At 43.5% G+C, this 20,837-nt stretch overlaps 2 protein-coding genes and 2 non-coding genes across 5 annotated transcripts; 1 reads left to right on the top strand and 3 right to left on the bottom strand.

Annotated features, from left to right (window-relative positions):
* Positions 1 to 338: 338 nt before the first annotated feature.
* Positions 339 to 502, bottom strand: LOC119211653 (U1 spliceosomal RNA). Its single transcript, XR_005119781.2, has one exon. It is a non-coding gene; the product is annotated as a U1 spliceosomal RNA (small nuclear RNA).
* Positions 503 to 1,450: 948 nt separating this feature from the next.
* On the bottom strand, positions 1,451 to 1,641 carry LOC119211665 (U2 spliceosomal RNA). The gene has a single exon (XR_005119793.1). It is a non-coding gene; the product is annotated as a U2 spliceosomal RNA (small nuclear RNA).
* Positions 1,642 to 7,130: 5,489 nt separating this feature from the next.
* On the top strand, positions 7,131 to 15,126 carry tm9sf5 (transmembrane 9 superfamily protein member 5). Of its 2 annotated transcripts, XM_037460981.2 has the most exons (18): positions 7,131 to 7,430; positions 7,964 to 8,031; positions 8,141 to 8,234; positions 8,991 to 9,118; positions 9,200 to 9,329; positions 9,849 to 9,976; positions 10,327 to 10,441; positions 10,574 to 10,653; positions 10,765 to 10,870; positions 11,367 to 11,417; positions 11,770 to 11,902; positions 12,015 to 12,134; positions 12,236 to 12,293; positions 12,420 to 12,579; positions 12,696 to 12,847; positions 12,931 to 13,042; positions 13,227 to 13,398; positions 14,869 to 15,126. In XM_037460981.2, the coding sequence occupies exons 1-18, from the start codon at positions 7,293 to 7,295 to the stop codon at positions 14,934 to 14,936; spliced, it is 2,013 nt and encodes a 670-aa protein (XP_037316878.1). In that variant the 5' UTR covers positions 7,131 to 7,292; the 3' UTR covers positions 14,937 to 15,126. The 2 variants fall into 2 exon arrangements, with proteins under 2 accessions (XP_037316878.1, XP_037316879.1); XM_037460982.2 differs by lacking the exon at positions 11,367 to 11,417.
* A 1,163-nt stretch (positions 15,127 to 16,289) lies between these two features.
* On the bottom strand, positions 16,290 to 20,085 carry gpr101 (G protein-coupled receptor 101). The gene is made up of 2 exons (XM_037460980.2): positions 19,703 to 20,085; positions 16,290 to 19,512 (listed from the first exon to the last, which is right to left on the bottom strand). Exon 2 carries the CDS (start codon positions 19,202 to 19,204, stop codon positions 17,843 to 17,845), a length of 1,362 nt encoding a protein of 453 aa, XP_037316877.1. The 5' UTR covers positions 19,205 to 19,512; positions 19,703 to 20,085; the 3' UTR covers positions 16,290 to 17,842.
* Between the last annotated feature and the right edge of the window lie 752 nt (positions 20,086 to 20,837).

Below are 20,837 nucleotides of genomic sequence, written 5' to 3'. Positions count from 1 at the left end.
TTGTCAACAGCTACACATTCAAAGAGACTTCTGTTTTACCATTTTTAATCTCTTCATAGTTTTATTGAGTTTTTAGTTAAAGTGGCATCTCTGTAACCACCCGACAACGTGACAGCGTGTTTATGATCTTAACTACAATTGAAACAACACGTTAGCATATATGCACCAAGCATGAGGCGAAGGTCTCTTAACTGGCAACTAATCATCACTACAAACTGGAAAGAACAAGATAACTTGTTTAAGGGCAGCCTTCAGGAGGCTTGATCCAGAGGAGCACAAATGACTACTTCTCTCATTATAGGATATATATAAATGACATTTTTCATTAAACATGTTATCAGGGGAGAGCGCGAACGCAGTCCCCCACTACCAGAAATTATGCAATCGAGATTCCCACATTTGGGGAATTCGCAGATGTCAGCTCAACCGGAGTGCAATGGCTAAGCCTCGCCCTGGGTGAACCACCTTCTTGATCATGGTATCTCCCTTGCCAGGTAAGTATGAGTTGTACACATCAGAGGCAGGGAAGTCTTTTGCAAACATACCAAGCTAATCTATGGTGCTGACCATCAAGAAACCATCAAGAAAACAGACTGTGAAGGAGCTGCAAACAACCTGCAGGAAGGTCATGTAGAGTAAGTCAAATTCACCAGGGATGAAGATTATAAACATTTTACTTGAGACGTTATGCTCTTATTTCCCATGATGCAATGCTGTATTTTCACAACAAAAGCCAACCTAAAATCGCCAGCTGCATCTATTTATCTCCAACAAATGAGTGCCTATTCATTAGAAGGTTTACATGAGACAAGGCTAAGCACAACTGCAATCAAAAGTTAATTGTTCCTCATGTGGAATTCAAAGAAAAGAAGGAAATAACAAATGCGTTCTTTGTTTCTTTAAAAAAAAAAACACTTCCTGTTTCTTTGTTTACTGCTAGTGCTCTAGTGACACACTGCCATCTATTGGTCTGGAGTAGTAATAACACTACATGTTTAGCAAATATAATAAATTAGAAAAAATACGATTCAAGTAGAACTGGACTTGATTACCTCCATGATGACTGATTGCAATTGTGTTGCATTAGATATAGCTCAGCCAAATTGAAGAAATGACAACTGATTAATTGAAGATACACTAAATATTTGGTAGCATGGTAACAGCAATAACAAGGAGCGCTCCTCTGTCTCCTCTCTCTCCACCCATCTTTTCTTTGCAGGGAGGATTTTCGATTTCAGGAAAATAGGCCCACATTGAAACCTATCAACAATTTGAATCAATATAAGTAGATAAATGAAATAATGTGGCCCCACTAAAACTATGAATATAGATCCCCCTATAACAAACCTCCATCTTACTTTCTTGAGACTGTAAGAACACACATATCTACAATGAAAAAGTGCAACGTAAACACTTTTCCTATTGAATACTTTTTTTTTAGACACGTTTGGGGGGGTGCACCGTTCCTGGAGGTACTGCAATACCAGGTCGATGCGTGGAGTGGACGGAGCAAGCCCCTATTCCATCTCCCTATTCCAAAAATCAATTTAATATATGGTCCCCGGGTAGGGGACGTATCAGATATTAAACTGATAAGAACAGATACTACACTTGATCTTAGCCAAAAGGCCGAGAAGCGATAACGTCACCATGTCGGAGATGAGCAAGTGATTCCCCACACAGGCACTCTCACTGATGGTTAGCGAACTGATCTACAATTTAATTAATCACCAAATAAAACAACAAGAGTGTATAATAGTGAAAATATACCACTGGTACGAGTTTGTTTGCGACATTCACGATAAACGTGTGTTTGCAAATTGGTCTCCTCGTTTACTTCCGGACACGTGGTACGCGTTGGTGCAATGGGAAGTAACGTTACAACGCCGATAAATATCATGTCCAACTAGCAAAAACAATTAAGTTAATTATAAATTATCTGTATCCCCGTGTATGCTTTCCTAAACGGCGTATAACGAATCATGTTAGTTCGAAAGATAAATGTTGTAACCCTTCAAAACTCCCTTGCCGGTCAGCCACAGAGCTGTATCTAGTGGGGGAGGAGAGCTAAAAGCACAGTTCGTTTCTCACACCGATGATGAAAACCCTCCGTAACTCGGAAAGTTACACTTGCACACGGAATTGTTATATGCCGCAGTAAAAGCAGGATAAATGCGGAGTTATAATTATAATGAGTCTCACTAACGTAATTTCAACGGGAAATCAACGCCGTAAACGTCAAATAACGTTAGCGGTGTCCACAACACCAGCACACATTAGCAAATTAGGTTTGAGTAAAGTGATATTATTAACCTTAATTTTCTTCCCACGTAACCACTGAATTGGTCAGTTAGTTTACCAGGTATAATGAGCCAGTGCAGTGTTACTGTGACGGTAACTAACATGGAGCCGAGTCCTGGCGTATCGTTAACAGTCAGTTAGCCCGCTAATCACCATGTGGCCATGGAGGTGAAGTGCCTTCAACCTGCAGTTATTTCAGCTTAAAGTCAGTCTAGACCAACGTTTGCGTCAAAGACAAGGCGCCCCTTGACGAATATGAGTGATGCCACGTCTGTTTTCATTACGCAGAGTTAAAACAAAAGACAATTTAGTTTGATATGCTAACTAGCAATAGTTTAGCTAACCGTTAGCTAGCTTAATCAAAAAACAGGTGCGGTGGTGAAAGACGATTAAAAAGTCGAAAACATTTTGGTTTCCGTAGAATTGATACCTTAATAGTGTACACGCTATTATTCCTACAATAATTGTCTATTTATCTAGTCAAAGGGAACTTACTGAAAGTTGTCTTCGGTAAATGCTGGTGGGCGAGGTGTTCCGGAGGGAGACGGGCGAGGTGTGTTCGCTGCGCTTGACCGTGTGCAAAACGAGCTTTAGCTGTTAGCAGCTAGCTTTAGCCCAAGTATCTGAACACACACTTCTTTTAGCCAAGTGCGACACTGACATACACAACGCAGTGCTGTTAGCGAATGCTACATTTACTAGAAGTAGTTATGAAACATACAATTAATGCACACATAAGATTCAGAACAGACAAGTATTAGAAAAGAGAGCTTATGGTCTTTTGGGAACCACAAGTTACTGCCCAAAGCATAAGACTGTGCTTGATTCCATTTTTCTCTCTAAATGAGCCACTGACCCTTGCAAGAACCAAACCAATGATTTTTCATCTAATTGTTTGAAAGGCTTTACTGGTACCCCCTTTCAATATGTCTCCTTATCCAAAAAGCTAGAGGGACATTTGTCTTTTTGTAGACCTTCTTGTCAACAGCTACACATTCAAAGAGACTTCTGTTTTACCATTTTTAATCTCTTCATAGTTTTTTTTTTTAGTTTTTAGTTGAAGTGGCATCTCTGTAGACAATAAATCTTTTAATTCCAATTTGGCATCTTTCTGTTTGCTTCTTGCTTGTGTTGGTCATATTAGTTTGACTTTTTCTCTTTGTGGGCATTGTTACTGTATATTTTTGGTGTTGCTGCTTCTCTCCGTGGTCATTTTCCGGTGGCCGGCTGCTCGCTGTTAGAGGATTTGCTGGAGTTTGAGCTGAAGGAGTTCATGGTGAGGCTGAATGAATACAGTCAGACATGGTGGCATCAAACAATTTGAATAAAAGTGCTCTCTCTCTACATGCCTGTGAACTCTGGGCTTCAAAGTTTCTTCGTCTAAATATCACAATTAAAAATATGCCTTCAAGATTGTTGGAGGCAGAATTACTAATTGTGTAAGTAGCTTCTCAAATGCATTTAATGTGGAAGCCAATCTAGCTTCATTATGCCTTCTCTGTAAGAAGACAAACCAAAGGACAAGAAATCAGCCTTCCCATGTGCAAACCTCTGTCCAGTTAGTATACTCCCCATTTTGAGCAAATTATTGGAGAAAATCGTTTTCAAACAAATGCAAGATAACTCTATTGGGAGTAAACTACATAATAGACTGTTATATTATGATAACTAAACTTGAAAGTTCCGGATTCAGCATTATAGCACTCTCTTTGAGGTCAGTCATCTTTTTGCGCCTGAGTCTTTTATAATGGTAGTTTATAAGGCTTTCATCAGACTGTAGATACGTTAGTTATGGGGTTCCATAATTATCGATTTTCACAACAATCTCCCTTTGTCAATTAAGAATTGCAAAATGGAAATGTATGCCGACGACATGATACTGTAAAGTAACGCTTCAAACAAACATGAACTTTCAACCATTCTGAATCATGATCTGGACGGAGTGTCTGACTGCGTAAAAGTGTCACATACTTGCACTTTACGGATATATGCACAGTGTAAACAGCTGTTGTAGAAACACAACAATTTAACCAGCGTGCACACAAGCCTGTTGTGCTGAACTGCTGCTGCTGCTTCTCCTTCTTATGCTTCTCTACTTCATTCCAGGCTTCAAGGACCTTGTTCCTCTGCTCTGCAGAAAGAGTCAGCTTGTCCTCTGTCGGGCTGATTTTTCGCACAGCAGAAATTTTCCAGCCTTTCGAAGCCATGCAGCGGGATTTGGGCTGTTGACAAGTTGCCATGTGAATGCAGTAAGTTCCAAATGAACATTTTGTTCTACCAGATTTACATATACTCACAGAGGCCAGAGGGTGGACGCTGGGAGTGAGCCTCCTCATCGTTCTGGTATGCCTCTGGATCTGGGTCAGGCTGCCCATGCTGAACCTCCTCCTTACCCGTGCTCCATCTGAACGGGTGTTCCAACCCCAGCGGCTCGTCAGAAGGGACATTGGCAGGGCCCGGGGCATTCTCCTCCACAGTCTCTCCGAATAGAAGCAGCAGGTGTTGAGGTCGTTCCTGTAGTTCCATCCAAACACGGCGTCTGAGATCCTGTTGGTATTCCACCGAGCAATGGCACTCATCAGGTGAACTTGAGTGGGCCGTGCAGCACAGTGGGCATCTGAGTAGAGGATAAACTTTAATGCCAATTTGTCATGATAACTCCACACAAGTACAAAGCTGGTAAAACCTTCATCTTGAGCTGGAATGTAACCAAGTGTGTTTATATATATATATATACACACTATATATGTGTGTATATATATATATATATACACACTCAGAATATACATATATATATACACACATACAAATACACATATATATACATATAAACACATATATATATATACACACACATATACACATCTGATCGTCCTTAAAAAGGTAATGTAACAACATTAACAATTTTGCATATTATCTTAATGTCAACAACACATTCACAGAACTCATATTGGATCCATCATATCTGTTATTCTGAGATCAATTCCATAATCTCTGTCTGGTCAGCCCAGTATTCCAATTATTATTATTCTTTTAGTAAAGGCTAGTAATGCCACATAAACATAGTGCAAGACAATATATGTAAAATACCTGCATGCAGAAATACATGTGTAAAATAAGTAGTAACGGCTAATTATATTTATAATTATAATTATATTGGTATTATCATATCATTAGGGTTGCAACATCTTGACTTTGCGTGCAGCTTTACTCAATCCGCTTTTTTCTGCAGAGCGGAACGCTTTCTCCAACAGGCTGATTCAGGTCTGCTGTCGCAAGGACACAGGAAAACATTCCTGCCAACTGCGATAAGACTGTACAACAAATCACCTCTGGCCAAATCGCTCCTTCAATTGAATCTATACCAATAACCTTTGCACCGCTACACTGTTGTTTAAATCAGTTAATTTATAACTCACCCACCATATACATCTCTTTTTCCATACACTACCAATACTTATGTATGTTCTGGTCTCTCATTATATTATATCCCTCTACGGCAGGGGTCTTCAACGTTTTTCAGGCCAAGGTCCCCCCGAACTGATTCTACGGAGTTTGGTCCGACATCTTTTATTTTTGGGCTTCGTGCTCTTTAGACGTGAGCATAAACGTGATCTGATTGGCTAGTGCCTGGGCTGTTGTATTTGCCTGAAAGTATGCTACAGGGGTACTGAAACACCAAGGGGTTTTTGTACATATAATAAGTGAAATAAGTCAAAAAAGCAATGTAGGCATTTAGAAAGATTAACATTAACATTAAAGATTAACATTAACCACAAATGGATCCAAACAATGACAATTAGAAAATATTAAACAAAGACATTAAATTACCAGCATTATGTACAAAATCCACATACAAAACATGTCAACTTTAATTCACATATGAATTAGACTGCCCTTATAGAAAAACTGCTTACATAACATTAGAGGAACCATGATATCATTATAAATGTTACGGCTGACATGCATTCTCCTAAAGGAAACGAAGGTCACACAATGTTCTACTGACCCCTGATTGACCCCTGATCTCCTCACTGTCTGGCAAATCCTTTGAAGCTCACTGTCCTCACTGTCAGAGGGACCGGCCCTAACTGCTTGATCCTGAACTAAAATGTTCCTGTGTCCATTCCCATTCAATATCAGTAGTTGGTCAAAGATATTTCTTTTCATACTCATGCACATGTAAACATTTTTTTAATGAAGTTTTAATTTAAACCGGTTAAAAAGTTGATTTGTGGCACTTTGTCCCATGCAGCTTGGCAGCCATTAAAGAATACTTAACCCCAAGAGATAAGGTCACATCCACTATGGGCCCTCATCAGACATGTCTGATACTATATCCATTGTTTTTAATTAAAATAATTAAAGGGGCACTGTAAGGTTAAAAAAGGTACTGCGTATGCCATAGTATGCCCGCCCCATCTCTCTCACTCTCTCTCTCACACACACACACACACACACACACACACAAACACACACAGTAACGTTACTGTTCATAAAAAATGGACCAGTATGTTTATGGGGCATCAATAAGCAACGTCAGTGCTACTTCCTCTACTTCCACGGTGTCAAGTAGTTCAGAACGAAAAAGGATGTTGGATTTCTCATCTTTTCAATATAAAACCATTAGACATGTACCTGAATTAAGCTGACAATGTAATTGATTATAATGGCATTCATACACGCCTATCATATACACAGACTGTTATCTTTGTGCCACTATCTTTTACAAATGTTTAAATTCTTCATATTAAACAGATTGTTTATTTTATTTCATTATTTTGAAGGGGAAGTAGTTAAACTTCCGGTGCTTTTGTTGCGGCTTCCTCATAACTTGATGTCGTTCAACGTCACCTTTCCTGCTCGAGCTTTTGGCAATTGAGCTACTGTGTTCTGTGTAGAAAGACCTAGCTAGCTTTCAGTGCACAGCTAGCGAACACCACCTTCCAGCACCGTATATCAGATCTAAGGAGAACCGTGTCAGTGATAAAATGAAGAGGCGGATACACTTTGGGGTTGTGCTGGTTTATTCGCTAGTCTCGTATTTCTCTTCGTGCTCTGCGTTTTATCTTCCGGGTTTAGCCCCGGTGAGTTTCTGTGAAGACGGAAAAGGCACTGAAGATTGCCAGGTATGTTAAGTCACGAGTGATTTTTTTTTCATTTTTGTAATGTACCGTGAGTGTATTTTTATTATCTAAGTTTGTTGGAATTTGCATGTTTTTATGAATGTGTTCTCTGTTATCTTCCTTAATCTTGCTAGCTAGCCAAACCCCTGTTTAGGCCCAGACTACTACCTGGCAGCGGAGCCCTGGCAAATATAAGTTACTGTATATATCTAATATATACATGTTGTCTAGTAATACTAGTTACTAACTGATGTGGTGGCCAGATGGGGGTTGGGTATATATGTACAATAGGCGTTTTCACCATTCCACCATGTTTATTGGCATATGAGCGATCATTCAAATGACGTATTATGATAGAAAATAGTTTTCGTTCCCACTGCTTTGTTTACGTTTCCTGTCGAAGCAGTTTTTGGGGGGACCAAGAGAGCTGATGGGCATCCTCAACCCATCAGCTCCTTGGCCTCTGTAAAACTGGGTTGTTTTTCAGGTAAACACCGGAATCTCATAGTGGACTAACTGGTTTTGCTTCTTTACAGACACGCATTACGCTGTTCGTAAACCGCTTGGACTCAGTGGAGTCAGTCCTGCCTTATGAGTATGACGTGTAAGTAACAAATTGTTTCTCTTTTATGCTTTTTTTTTGGGGGGGGGGGTGTATGCGTTTTCCAGCTTAATGACATCTTGTCTGTGTGTCTTCTCTGACATTCTTAAAGGTTTGACTTTTGCAAAGATGCCAAGGAAATGAGGCCTTCTGAGAACCTTGGACAGGTGCTGTTTGGTGAACGAATTGAGTCGTCACCATACGAGGTGAGCGTTAACCCAATTTAACCTTTTTTTCTCCCGATGGCCCCCATTTTTGGTGCAAACCCAGCCAGAACCAACTTCCAACCGGAAACGAGCGAATATATGAATGCGTCACATTGGTTGAAGAGTGTTGGCTACAATACGCACCAATCCTTTTGAAAATACTCTAAACACAACTCCAAAATATAAAGTATGATGCAAATTAGTCCAGAAAGTTTGCACACAGCGCTGCATTTGCAACATTTCGCAGCAAACAATGAAAACGGCAAGCTGATACGAAGCGGAATACGCTTATAGAAGTATAATTTCTCTCCGACAAAAACAAGCATCTAGCATATGAATCGTAAATGTCCCTTACTTTTGACCTTCTTAATAATATCTGAGCTAGAGACGGCCAATGTGCAGTTTCTGCGCAGGTGTGAGGAAGAGGCCAGGGGACATTGTATCCAATGCGATCAGACATGTCCTAGTAACGTAAATCCTTCCATGATTACTGTGCACACACACTGGGGTATCGTATAGATGTGGTTTTAGCCTGGTATCTCCATGTTTTATAGGAGGGCTGATCAAGATTTATTTCAGGCAAAGCTCAAAATTCAGTGTTATTTTGTGTGTATTATAGTGATCAGAACTCTCACACTCTTTATTCCTGCAGAAAATAAAATGTCCACATAAAGTAGTTTTATCATGGTATGCCTTCATTTGAGCAGAGTGCAAGAGGGGTTGCCATGACACTTTTCTTTTTTTGCCTTTTTACAGGTCTTATTTAAACAAAATGTTCCATGCAAGGCGTTGTGCACCAAAACCTACAAGAAAGGCAACCAGGAGGATGCAACCAAACTGGATTTCCTTAAGATGGGAATGCAGCTGAACTACCAGCACCACTGGTTTGTAACCGTAACTACATTAGGGTGTGGTATCTTTCTGCATGAAGATGTTTAGTTCAGGTAATTCGATGACTTTTTCAGGATCATTGACAACATGCCGGTGACATGGTGTTATGATGTGGAAGATGGTCAGAAGTACTGCAACCCGGGCTTCCCCATCGGCTGCCTCGTCACCGCCGAAGGCCGAGCTAAAGACGCTTGTGTTATCAATGTGAGTGGTGAAGTCTGACTTTGAACATGCTTAAGTCTACTTTACATGTCACGTTAAAGACTATTGTCCATCTGCTTGGGAAGTGGTCCATCAAGTGTGAAGTCTTGATTTAAATTTTTTAAATGTATCTCTTTAACATCTACAAATAATCACTATGTATTAATCTAAATGTTTTCAGTTGTAATTATATACATAAAACAGTTTTTATAGTAGAACATATTCACTTATTGTGTTAAAAGAGTACAAATTAAATCTTTAATATACAATTAAAATGTTTACTTTGTAGACACACTCTAACGTACTTTCAAATCCTTTTTGAGGGAATGTTGCTAACCAGAACTATGGTCGTACCAGAGTTGAGCCCAGGCCACACACGCACAGAATAGTGCAACAGACATTTGTGCTTTCGAAGGGAAGTTAGAAGTCGTTGAATGTTTTGAATTGGACTGTTGCAGTAGAGAAAATACTCAACCATATACATATGTTTGTTTACAAATCTAACCTCGAATCTATCCTCAGTCCGAGTTCAACAAGAAGAACACCTTTTACATCTTTAACCATGTGGACATCAAGATCACTTACCACAGCGGGGCAGGAGAAGAGTGGAGTGGGGCTCGGCTGGTCGCTGCCACTCTGGAGCCGAAGAGGTAATTGTGCTTCGTAGCAGTTTAATATGGTGTGAATTTATTTAGAATCTATGGAATGCCGTATTATTCAAAATTAAATAAATGAATAAATACATAAATAAATGAAATAGGCATTTGAAATACATCGTGAAATAAATTAATGAGGCAATAAATACATAAATATTAAATACATTTAATCATTTCATGGTACTTTTATTTCATAATGGCACCGTGTTTAATTTAGAATAAAACTGCATTTCATACTTATCAACCTCGACGTGTTGCACATTGGAACTTACCTTTTTAAATCCAACAATGGATTGGTTCATGATCTAACTTGAGGGGTTTTGTTTTGATTTTGTTCACAATAGTATCAAACAAACAGATGAGAAAGCCCTAAATTGTGGCCTAAACGACCCAATGGAGGTCCCTGGGACGTTCGATGGCGATCTGTCGGTAGTTTACACCTACTCGGTCAAATTTGAGGTAGGCTTCCAAACTACCTTCCCAATGTATTCAACAGCAAGTTGTACTACAACTAGTTCATAACAATTTCCATGTGGCTATTTTGTGTTACTTTATATTTCCTTTGGCAACTATTTCACTTCCTTTTTACAGGAAAACAATTCTATCAAGTGGGCTTCTAGGTGGGACTACATCCTGGTGTCCATGCCCCATACCAATATCCAATGGTTTAGGTATGGAGCAATTTCTTCACGTTGTGCACCACAAACACCGTATCCCTGAAGGTTCCCGTGTCTCGACCCTTTGAAGTTGACGCTATGGTATGTCCTGTGTGTTTTCTACAGCATCATGAACTCCTTAGTCATCGTCCTCTTCCTGTCTGGCATGGTTGCCATGATCATGCTGAGAACCCTGCACAAGGACATTGCCAGATACAACCAGGTGGACCAGGTAAGGTCCCCTGTAGAACATCTATCGCGTTCTCAGTCGGCGCTGATGCACGACGTGTACGTCAAGCCCGGCCAGACAAGATGAGGTTTACAGAAGATGCGAGTGTTTGTTTGTACGGCTGCGATTTGAATGACATTAGTTCTCGTTCTGTTCTGTCTCCATGTTGCCCCTCACGCAAATGAACCATGCAAAGTAGACGGATGCGACGCGTTCTCTTAGCGAATGAGCAGAGATGATGGAGTCTGCGCTGTTGGGCTTTTAAAAGGACACTTAATACCTCTAATTGTTAATCCTTTTTACTGCACAGTTGACGATGAAATTATTAGCTTTTATCTGAATCCTTATAACAGGTTCAGGTTTCCACCTGGCAGTAAATGTGTGTTTAGTGGTCGTGTTGACCACAGTAAATGACTGTTACATCTCTGTAATTCTACAGAGCAAAGTACCGCCCAGCACACTGGGCGCCCATATATGAATATTTTGTTACATTTCACAGGGAGACTTGATAACGGTTCCAACGACCAAGGAAATATCCTCTTTGCTCTACGTAAGCTTATTGAAAGCTGTTTTCAACAGAATCTCTTTGTGTTGATTTAAATCAGGTGTTTGGGTCTGTGATTGCAGTTAAACCGGCACATTAGAACAAAGAGTAAAATGTGGTGAGACTCCTTTTTATTTAATGTGACACTGTGGAGGGGAAAACAGGGCCTTCTATTAATGAATTGACTGAGCAGTATTTCCCACCACATTTTACTTGATAAACTCCGTGTCTGTCTTCACCTTGTCTGTCCTTGCTAACAGGTGAGGTAGCGTTCACGGCTTGGTGGCGGGTTAGCCTTTAACTTCAGTCACGTGCCGAAGCGCTTCCTGGGACTGACGCCGTGTCGCTTTTTTCGCAGGAGGACGCCCAGGAGGAGTCTGGCTGGAAGCAGGTGCACGGCGATGTTTTCCGCCCCCCCAGGAAAGGCATGCTGTTGTCCGTGTTCCTCGGACAGGGCACCCAGATCTTCATCATGACGTTCATCACTCTCTGTAAGGAATGCCGTGCACGGGGGCTTTGATCGGTGTTACCGGTGGTAACTGCAGACACTTGAGTGGCAGAAGTCACTGCTTGATTTGCTCTGGTGCCTCTTGTTCCCTTCAGTCCTGGCCTGCCTGGGTTTCCTGTCACCGGCCAACAGAGGGGCGCTCATGACCTGCTCCGTGGTCCTCTGGGTCCTGCTGGGGACGCCTGCCGGCTACGTGTCTGCACGCCTCTACAAAAGTAAGAGTCCAGGGAGGAACCTCCCCGGAGTTGTTTGCCGCCCGCCAGCGGCGATGCTTCTCCTCCTGATATCCGCATGCGTCTCCCGTTTGTGCCCTCAGCTTTTGGAGGTGAAAAGTGGAAGACGAACGTCTTGCTGACGGCCCTCCTGTGCCCCGGGTGAGTTGGGTTTCGCGCTTGGCTTCTGGCCCGCAAGGGGACACGGGGTGTCCTCCCATCTGCTCTTAGCTTGAACCGTCCTCGCGTGTGTCGTCTTTCTTATTTTCGTCGGTTTCTCTTTCCTAGTATCGTGTTTGCGGACTTCTTCCTGATGAACCTGATCCTCTGGGTGGAAGGCTCCTCGGCAGCGATCCCCTTTGGCACTCTGGTGGCCATCTTGGCTCTCTGGTTTGGAATCTCTGTGCCCCTGACCTTCATTGGTGCCTACTTTGGATTCAAGAAAGCCGTGAGTTAGGCCTCCTAGTCGATCCCATTGTGTAGCTTGAAGTTTTCGATGTGCGTTTGTGTGCGTGCTTTGGCGTTTGTAATCCTTTTCACGCTTGTGTGTTCCTTTTTTTGCAGGCAATTGAGCAGCCGGTGCGAACAAACCAAATCCCCCGCCAGATTCCCGAGCAGTCCTTCTTCACCAAGCCCATTCCTGGTATAGTGATGGGTGGAATCCTGCCCTTCGGCTGCATCTTCATCCAACTGTTTTTCATTCTCAACAGCATTTGGTAAGACGTCTCACCGGATCGGCCTGTTTTGAGCTGCACCCACTCGGCGTCTCTGTGACGCGCGTTGTCTTTTCTCTTCTTAGGTCACATCAGATGTACTACATGTTCGGGTTCCTCTTCCTGGTTTTCATTATCTTACTCATCACGTGCTCTGAGGCCACAATTCTGCTCTGCTACTTCCACCTGTGTGCTGAGGTACCTGATATATCGGACCTAATGACAGTCGTATCAGTCAGTAGTGTAGAATGCGTTTGTCCTGTCTCTGTCCTACTTGTGTAAATACAGAACAAAATATGAAATGCAAATAACTAAAGCCGCTTCCAAAATATAATTTGTTTATTATTTTATGTAAATTTGATCTTTTTTGCTCCGTGTCCAGGACTACCACTGGTGGTGGCGTTCCTTCCTGACCAGCGGCTTCACGGCAGTCTACCTGTTCATCTACGCCATTCATTACTTCTTCTCCAAGCTTCAAATAGTTGGAGCTGCGAGCACCATCCTCTACTTTGGATACACTTTGATCATGGTCCTCATCTTCTTCCTCTTCACAGGTGAGCCTTCGGCGAGATGAGTGCCGCGAGAGCCTCTTCAACGATTTCCTGCTTGTCTCGGAACAACGCAACGATATTTAAGACAATGTGTAGTTGGACAGACATTCTTTTCTTGTTAAATATTAACTGTGAGTAAGCTTAAATGCATACCACCACCGCGGTGTGTTTAGTTTGTAGGTGTGAGAGTCAATGTTTGCTCAGTTTATAGTGTGGCGATTCAGGACGTTTATCCTGTTCCCCGGGACCTAAACGGACTGGAAGCGGTTCACACTTTTGGGAAATACTTCTTATCTTTGGTCATTTAGTGGAAGTCAAGCTTTAACATTTCTATTCCCGCAGCACGGAAGCATCACGTCAGACGAGGTTAAAAAGCACTCACGGATCTCGTCTGAGCTCTTTTGTTTGAACTTGAATGAAAATCACAGCGACTAGGAAATTGGACTAGAATGTACAAAGTCCCTCTGGGCCAGATCCAGTTTTTCCAGATTTGCTTTTTCAAAAGCCTGAACCTCATTATGTCAGCCAAGGTTTTTTTTTCTTTCTTCATTCTTCTTCTGCCGATCAAAAGACAAAGGCACCACTTTAGCTCATAGCCATGCATGACAATACGTTTAAATATTCTCAAGATTCCTGACCACGGCTGCATTTCCCCGCGCTTAACCTCCCAATCCGGGCTCCGCGTCGCGAGGTCGTGCGGATTCACGTGCCGCGCACGTTTTTTTTCTCCCCACAGAGCTCAGATGATGAAACAAACGTTGTTGCTGCTTTTGTCTCCATGTTAGTGGAGACAAAAGATGGCACGCGTTGACATGGCAACAGCACACTCTAGGTCCGGTGCGGCCCTCCTCGCACACCCACACAGACGAGAGTAGGGGTGTGTGTGCAGGCCTAGATAAGGACCCATTCTCTGTGCCACCCAGAAACCGACGGCCTGCGTGATTCTTTTCTGGTGTTGCACTGGTAGAAGGCCAGATGAAAGTGAGCCTGTAGCCCAGGCTTGTCACTGCAGTGCGGCTTGACACTATCTTAAGATGGAGCTGTAAGTAGCAAGGGGACGAGGTGTCAAAGTAAGAAGTAATCCGAGGATTCCAGGAAAAGATTAACGGTTTCGCTCCTTGCTTCCAGTTTTGATCTAAATAATCCTAATCTGTCTCACTCCACATCTTTTTAAGTTAGCATTTTCATCCCAACTTTGATCATAACTTAATTCTGGATGTGGCTGCATGGCCCCTGATGAGTTGTCAGATAGGACTTTGGAGGATTTTGACCAATCGACCTTTCAAATATTTGGCAGAGAACGTGTTCTCGCCCGGAGATTCCAGTCTTACCTGTCAAAAGTTTTTACAAGCTTTTTATGGATAGTCTGGTTTAACAGCAAGCCATCCTTTTTTCTTTTTTTTTTTTAAAGCTGTTTCATATAGTTTGTAAAATAATTTGAATGACCTCATTTCTCTCTCTTTTTCCCCTCAGGTACAATTGGCTTCTTTGCCTGCTTCTGGTTTGTAAACAAGATCTACAGTGTGGTGAAGGTGGACTAGAGTGACTCCTCCTCGGTGCTGGCTGGGGATGAAGTGGTCTGAACGGCCCACGAACTGAAACCATCACAAAACCTGAAGAGCAGAGCCCGTCCCCCTTTGTGCTTTAAACCTACGTTACTATTGTTTTCTTTTGATTTCATATATATATATACATATACAAAAAAATATGTGTGTAATATATATATATATATATATATATATATATATATATATATATTTATATATATATATATATATATATATATATATATATATATAATATATATATATATATATATATATATAAATATAAAATTCTCTTCACTGTTGACCAGTAATATTTTGAGTGGCACCTTGAAAATCTGCGTGGGTTCCAATGATCTATCTGTCATAGTGAGCATTTGTTTCAATGGGTCTAACAAGAAAAGCTGAAATGTTTTTATTTTAATTTTCTAAAGAAAGTGAAATGTTCTGTATTTTTGCTTTTCTATTCCCTTCTGGCTAAATCTTTTGGTTTTCCTTGCGTGTACTGATGAGAAAAATATGTGTGTACATATACTGTATAGAGAAGGAGTGAGAGAATGATCATCATGCAGGAGTTTCTTTTTTGTATGGTGAAGATGGGGCTCAACATCCTTAATTATCAGCTTGTAATGTAGTTCAGAAATGATATATAAAACACTGACCTTACTATGCTACATGTCCATTTCCTTTGTTTTTGACGGCTACATTTAGTCTGCATAGAAAGAACGCGTACACTTGTTGAAGAAGCACATCTGTGTCGTAGAAGGAGATGCTGCAGCTGCGATATGTTTCACATGAAGGACGGTGTGTGTGTGTGTGTCTGTGTGTTTGGCCACAGAAGAGATTGTCACGTAGTTATCATGATGCCGTTAGCGATCTTTATGATTAAGTATTTTGATGAGCTATTGGCTGACTTGTAACTACGTAAAACACTGCTGCCTTTTGCTTCTAGCAGTGGAGAGTCAACGCCCAAGGGGATAACCTGTTTTTTTTTTTTTTTTTACAAATAAATGCAATCAACTTCCTCAAAGAAGGCCAAACGTGGTGTTTTTCCGCTTTCTTTGAGTAACCAGAATGCATGCGTGAACATTTTTCACACAATAAATGACACTGCGGTCATAGTGGCATGGGGTTCCTTGGCTCTGGGTAGGGATGAGTTTTAGAAGCATTTGAGTCAGAAGAGCTAGGGGAATAAAGACAACACAACTGCTTATGTGTGTTGCGAGACAAACTTTTGCGCTTGAACTCTACAGGATAAATCTTCCCCCCACCCCCCCCCTATGGAGTCCAGAGGAGGAAAGTCTCAAGAAAAACAGATCTGTATAATTGAATTTCAAACTTTGTACATACTACAGTAAGTTCACCTTTATTAAACAACAGACAACTTTTTGATTTTCTTGATCAGGTAATCAGGAAATGATACAAAAGCACAATAGAAATCACAAAATGATCTATTTTAAAGCACTTGAAAACATTACTTCCTCTAGTTTGACGACACACTTTGTCTGTTACCAAGCAACACTGAGACAAACTTATTATACAAGTTTGATTGTCATTGATGATACTGTAGTATGGATTTCTACAGTGACTTTTTTTTAAAAAATAAATCAAGGCTCAAATCAAAGCCAGTCCATTATAGTCTTATAACAACACGGACAATAAGACGATGAGAGCATCCCTGCTCATTTAGTTTTTTCTTTCTTTTTCAAAATGCTACAAAAACTTGGGACTTGACACACTTCACATAATGCACCGATGACTACCTTTGGCAACATCATCATCATCTGCTTTCTCTGAGATGAGTCATTGCAAGCATGTGCCACTTACACAAGTACTCATTCTTTTAGCACAATTTTTACAAATCTACATGTGTTCAGTGGAATATAAGAAATGGCGGCATGCGGCCTACGTTAAATATCTGGTGCAAAGAGTCCACAGGAGGTTTTTTTTTTAAATTGTTTTTATCATACCCTGCTCTCCATGCTCTGTATTCTCTCAATAGAAATACTGCGCTCCCTCAAAGAAAGACTGAAATTATTAAAGGCAGCAAATACTGAGTCCAGATAGACAGTGTCAAACTGCAGAGTTGATGCAGAATTCACACCTCGTTTGAGTTAAAGGTGACTGAAAAGCTGAGACACCAGCTCTTGGCACAATAAATCCCCAGTCTACTTGGGTACTCAAAAGGCGCTTCTGAGACCTTGAACAGTTACAGTCACTTTCTCCTTCGACATTCAAGAACAGAGAGCATTCATTGTTCCACAAGCATACACCCTGAGTTCATTGGTTGCAGGACAAGCCTTAGTAAAAGGAGAGTACATTCCGTGCCCTCAGGCAGGATCACAAAAGAGAGTTGGTAGGAGATATGGTTGTTGTGCAGATACTGCAGATCAATGCGATCGCCCGAGACTGAGGGTAAAACACCTTTGATCCGACATAATCATTTCTGTCTTAACATGGCCGGTTTAGTCGGAAAAAACCCTGAAAACATTTGTAACAGACTTGTAGGCAGTCGACCATTAATTAAATTGAGTGTTAAGGAAAAAAAAGATATAAATGCCCAGTTCATTAAGTAAGAGTAGCTTGTGCAACAGCTGGATTTGAAATACTAGATGACAAAACACTCAAATACAAAAATAACACCTGCTTAAATTGTGACTTATCTGCAACTTTTTTTTAACGGCTTCAAGAATTCTCCAAATTTAGGATTTCTTTCACACCACTCTATTATACACCTGTAATGCAGTCACGATAATTCAAGCATCGGGAACGGTTCTTAAGATTGTGTTCGATGACCAACCAGCTAGAGCTGTACACCGAATGCCCCCCCGGGAATGAACGACCCCGTGGTCGAGGACAAAGTCGTCAGGGAGGAAGCTGCCAACATCAGCTGTGAACACTGTTCATGCGCCCGGTTGGCTGTGGACTGTGAGCTCCCTCTCGGAGCTGACGCTGGTGGAGGCCGTGTCCTTGCGGCCGTCCCTCGACCTCCTCTCGAAAGTGGGCGAGGACGACGTTGTGCACTCTTCCCACGTCCGCAGGGGGAAGACTCGGGCCGTCAGGCTGGGCAGGTGAGGGTGGGCCGCGAAGCGTCCCTCCGTGGTGGTGAAACCGCTCTCGGCGGCCGAGCCGCCCCTGGGGCGCCGGCCCTGCGCGCAGAACAGCCCGCAGAGCAACGCCAGGAACTCCTTCCTCACGCTGCGGTGCATGTAGCCGTAGATGTACGGGTGGAGGCAGCACTGCAGGAAGAAGAGCACGAGGGCCAGGGAGGAGAGCCAGGGGGGCACGGCGGCTCGGGCGCTCACAGATAGAGAGTTAAGTATGCTGTAAGGCCCCATGCTGAGGATGTAGGAGGCCATGATCACGAACACGACGCGGGCTGCCTTGCAGTGGTAGTGGAAGCGCCTGTGCCGGACCCGAACGGGGCAACCCCTGGCCGAGCAGGGGCCGTCGGGGGAACTGACCTGCTCGGGTTGTGGCGGTTGGTGTGGCGGCTGAGGCTGGGGCAGCGGCGGGCCCTGGAATTCCGGCGGCCACGGCTGGGAGTAGGCCCGCGTCTGTATGGGGTGCACGAGGGCGTTCTGGCGCCGGGCCGCCCGGAACACCATCCAGTAGCATCCGAGCATGACGAGCACGGGCAGCCAGAAGGAGAAGGTGGACACCACGACGGAGTACGAGAGGCTAGAGGACCACACCACCGAGCACACCTTGTGGTGCCGGTCGAAGTCGATGGCCCCCCAGCCGTAGAGGGGGGGCGTGCTCTGCAGGAGGCCGAGCACCCAGGTGCAGATGATCAGTTTGGTGCCCAGGTGAGGGGTCATGCGGGTGGGATAGGACAGAGGGTGGATGATGGCCAGGTAGCGGTCCACGGAGACAACTATGATGGTGTTGACCCCGGCAAACGCGAAAAGGTGCATGAGCACGACGAGGGCCTGGCACAGTCGGGCATCCAGGGGCCACACACCTGGCACGGTGGCAGCAATGGCGAAGGGCATGACCAACACGGTCTGGAGCAGGTCCGCCAGGAGGAGGTTGAGGACGAAGCGGTTGGCGACGTGGAGGAGCTGAGGCTTCCTCTGGAACACCAGCAGCACCACCACATTGCCGAACAAGGACACGCACACTATGAGCGATATGAGCACCATCTTGACCACGCTGTTCACCGCGGAGGACCACAGCGCGCTTCCATCGGAGCCGGCGAAACTGGGCTCCCAGGGAGCGTCGGAGAAATTTGTTCCCACGTCGGGAGCCGGGGAGCTCGGCATGGTCTGGCACGCGTGGCCTCGGCGTCCAGCGGACGCGTTGACACTCGGGGAGTCAGGTCAGTCCCATCTCGAGCAGCAGGGATGCCGCGTGAATAACAAAGCCACCTCTGGCGTTTCGGTAGATTCCCCCCCCTCCCCCCCCACAGTGCAGGAACAATAAGCAGCAGCCGTCGTCCTCGGTGGATTTCAGGTGAACAATGCAGCCATCGCTCCGGAACACACGTGAAGACAGTCCGACGCATCCATGAGGCTCAGCCGGTAATGCAAGCCACACACGGCACAGGCCCCATTCTTCTCGCAGCCCACATCTGCAGAGGAGGGTGATGGAGGGTGATAGAGGGTGATGGAGGGTGATAGAGGGTGATGGAGGGGGGAAGAAGAAGAAAAAAAATGGAACGTGTCTGGCGACAACAAACGGCGCCGTTTCAAGGGGTCTCAGCGTCGACTCGCGACGTCCTGACGGTGCACACATATATCTTTAAATGGCGTGTAAGGTACCTTGATACGACCAGCGGCGAGGATGCTCACTCGGCTGTTTTTTTGTTTTTGTTTCTGTTGTTGTTGTTGTTGTTTGTTCATCATTTGGCTCCCGTTCGCGCCTCGGCTCCAGTCGTCGGCGGCGCGCTTTTCACGGCTCAGCTCGACACGCGCCGCGTGCGTCGTCGCCCCGCGGGGGGTCTCTCATCCGGGCGAGCGCGTCTTCTCCCTCCTCGCTGCCGCTGCTCTCGGATTTCACGGCAGACCAAACGGCGGTCTTACGGTCGGGTCTTGTCTCCGATGTGACAGGAGATTTTTTTTCTTCTTTTTTTTTTAAACCGAGGACACCTGCACTGATGCTTCCCCCGCTGGAGCTTGTCACCGACCCTCCCCCCCTCCTCCTCCCTCCTCCCTCCTCCCTTTCCCGTTTTCGCTGCTTTTGCTGTGAGTGTGCAAGTGCGTTTCACGCATTTTTTTTTATACAAACGCTGGAATCACAAGACACAACCGTTATCCCATTTTTCTTATCATGGTATATTTTACCGTTTTCAACTGATGTTTGAACATGACATCCACCTCTCAGCAACGTGTAACCATGGTGATATTTATACAGGGATCATTAAAGAAATCCCATTCACAAGAAATGCCTTAAATTTGGTCTTTCGCTATAGGGTGAATTCAGGTAGATTGGGACATCAGGTAATTTGGGAGAGCATAAGGAAAAATAATTTTAATTCTACTGTGGGATGTCGCCTACGTTATCTCATGTGACTTTAGTCCTAAGCAATGAATTAGCACCCCTAACTTTACCATAGCATTTTCAAGGCAGAAGTAAAATGATGTCCCAATACACCTGAATTCACCCTAAAAAAAAGCCTTAATCCTTGGGTAATGGCGCAAGACTTAGTTCCAAAAGTCACCTCAAGACACAATGATGAGCTTGGAGCTTTTCATCATATCATCACATCTTCACCGGCTGATTTCCTGCCAGTTCTCAATAGTTGTGGAGGTTAAAATGTCTGTTACTTTGGCTAAAAATGCTGAGCTTTAGAGTAGATTCTTCTCACTGGGAAATGGTTTCAGGAGGACGGTGCTTTCAGTCACATCACTTATGTCACCAGTGTCACAGGATCTCAACGTTTTGCTTAAGCTCCAT

This window comes from Pungitius pungitius, chromosome 2 (genome assembly GCF_949316345.1).
Source record: "Pungitius pungitius chromosome 2, fPunPun2.1, whole genome shotgun sequence".
NCBI classification, from domain to species: Eukaryota; Metazoa; Chordata; class Actinopteri; order Perciformes; family Gasterosteidae; genus Pungitius; species Pungitius pungitius.
Note: the sequence above shows the minus strand (reverse complement) of the source record. Positions and strands in the feature narration are given on the sequence as shown.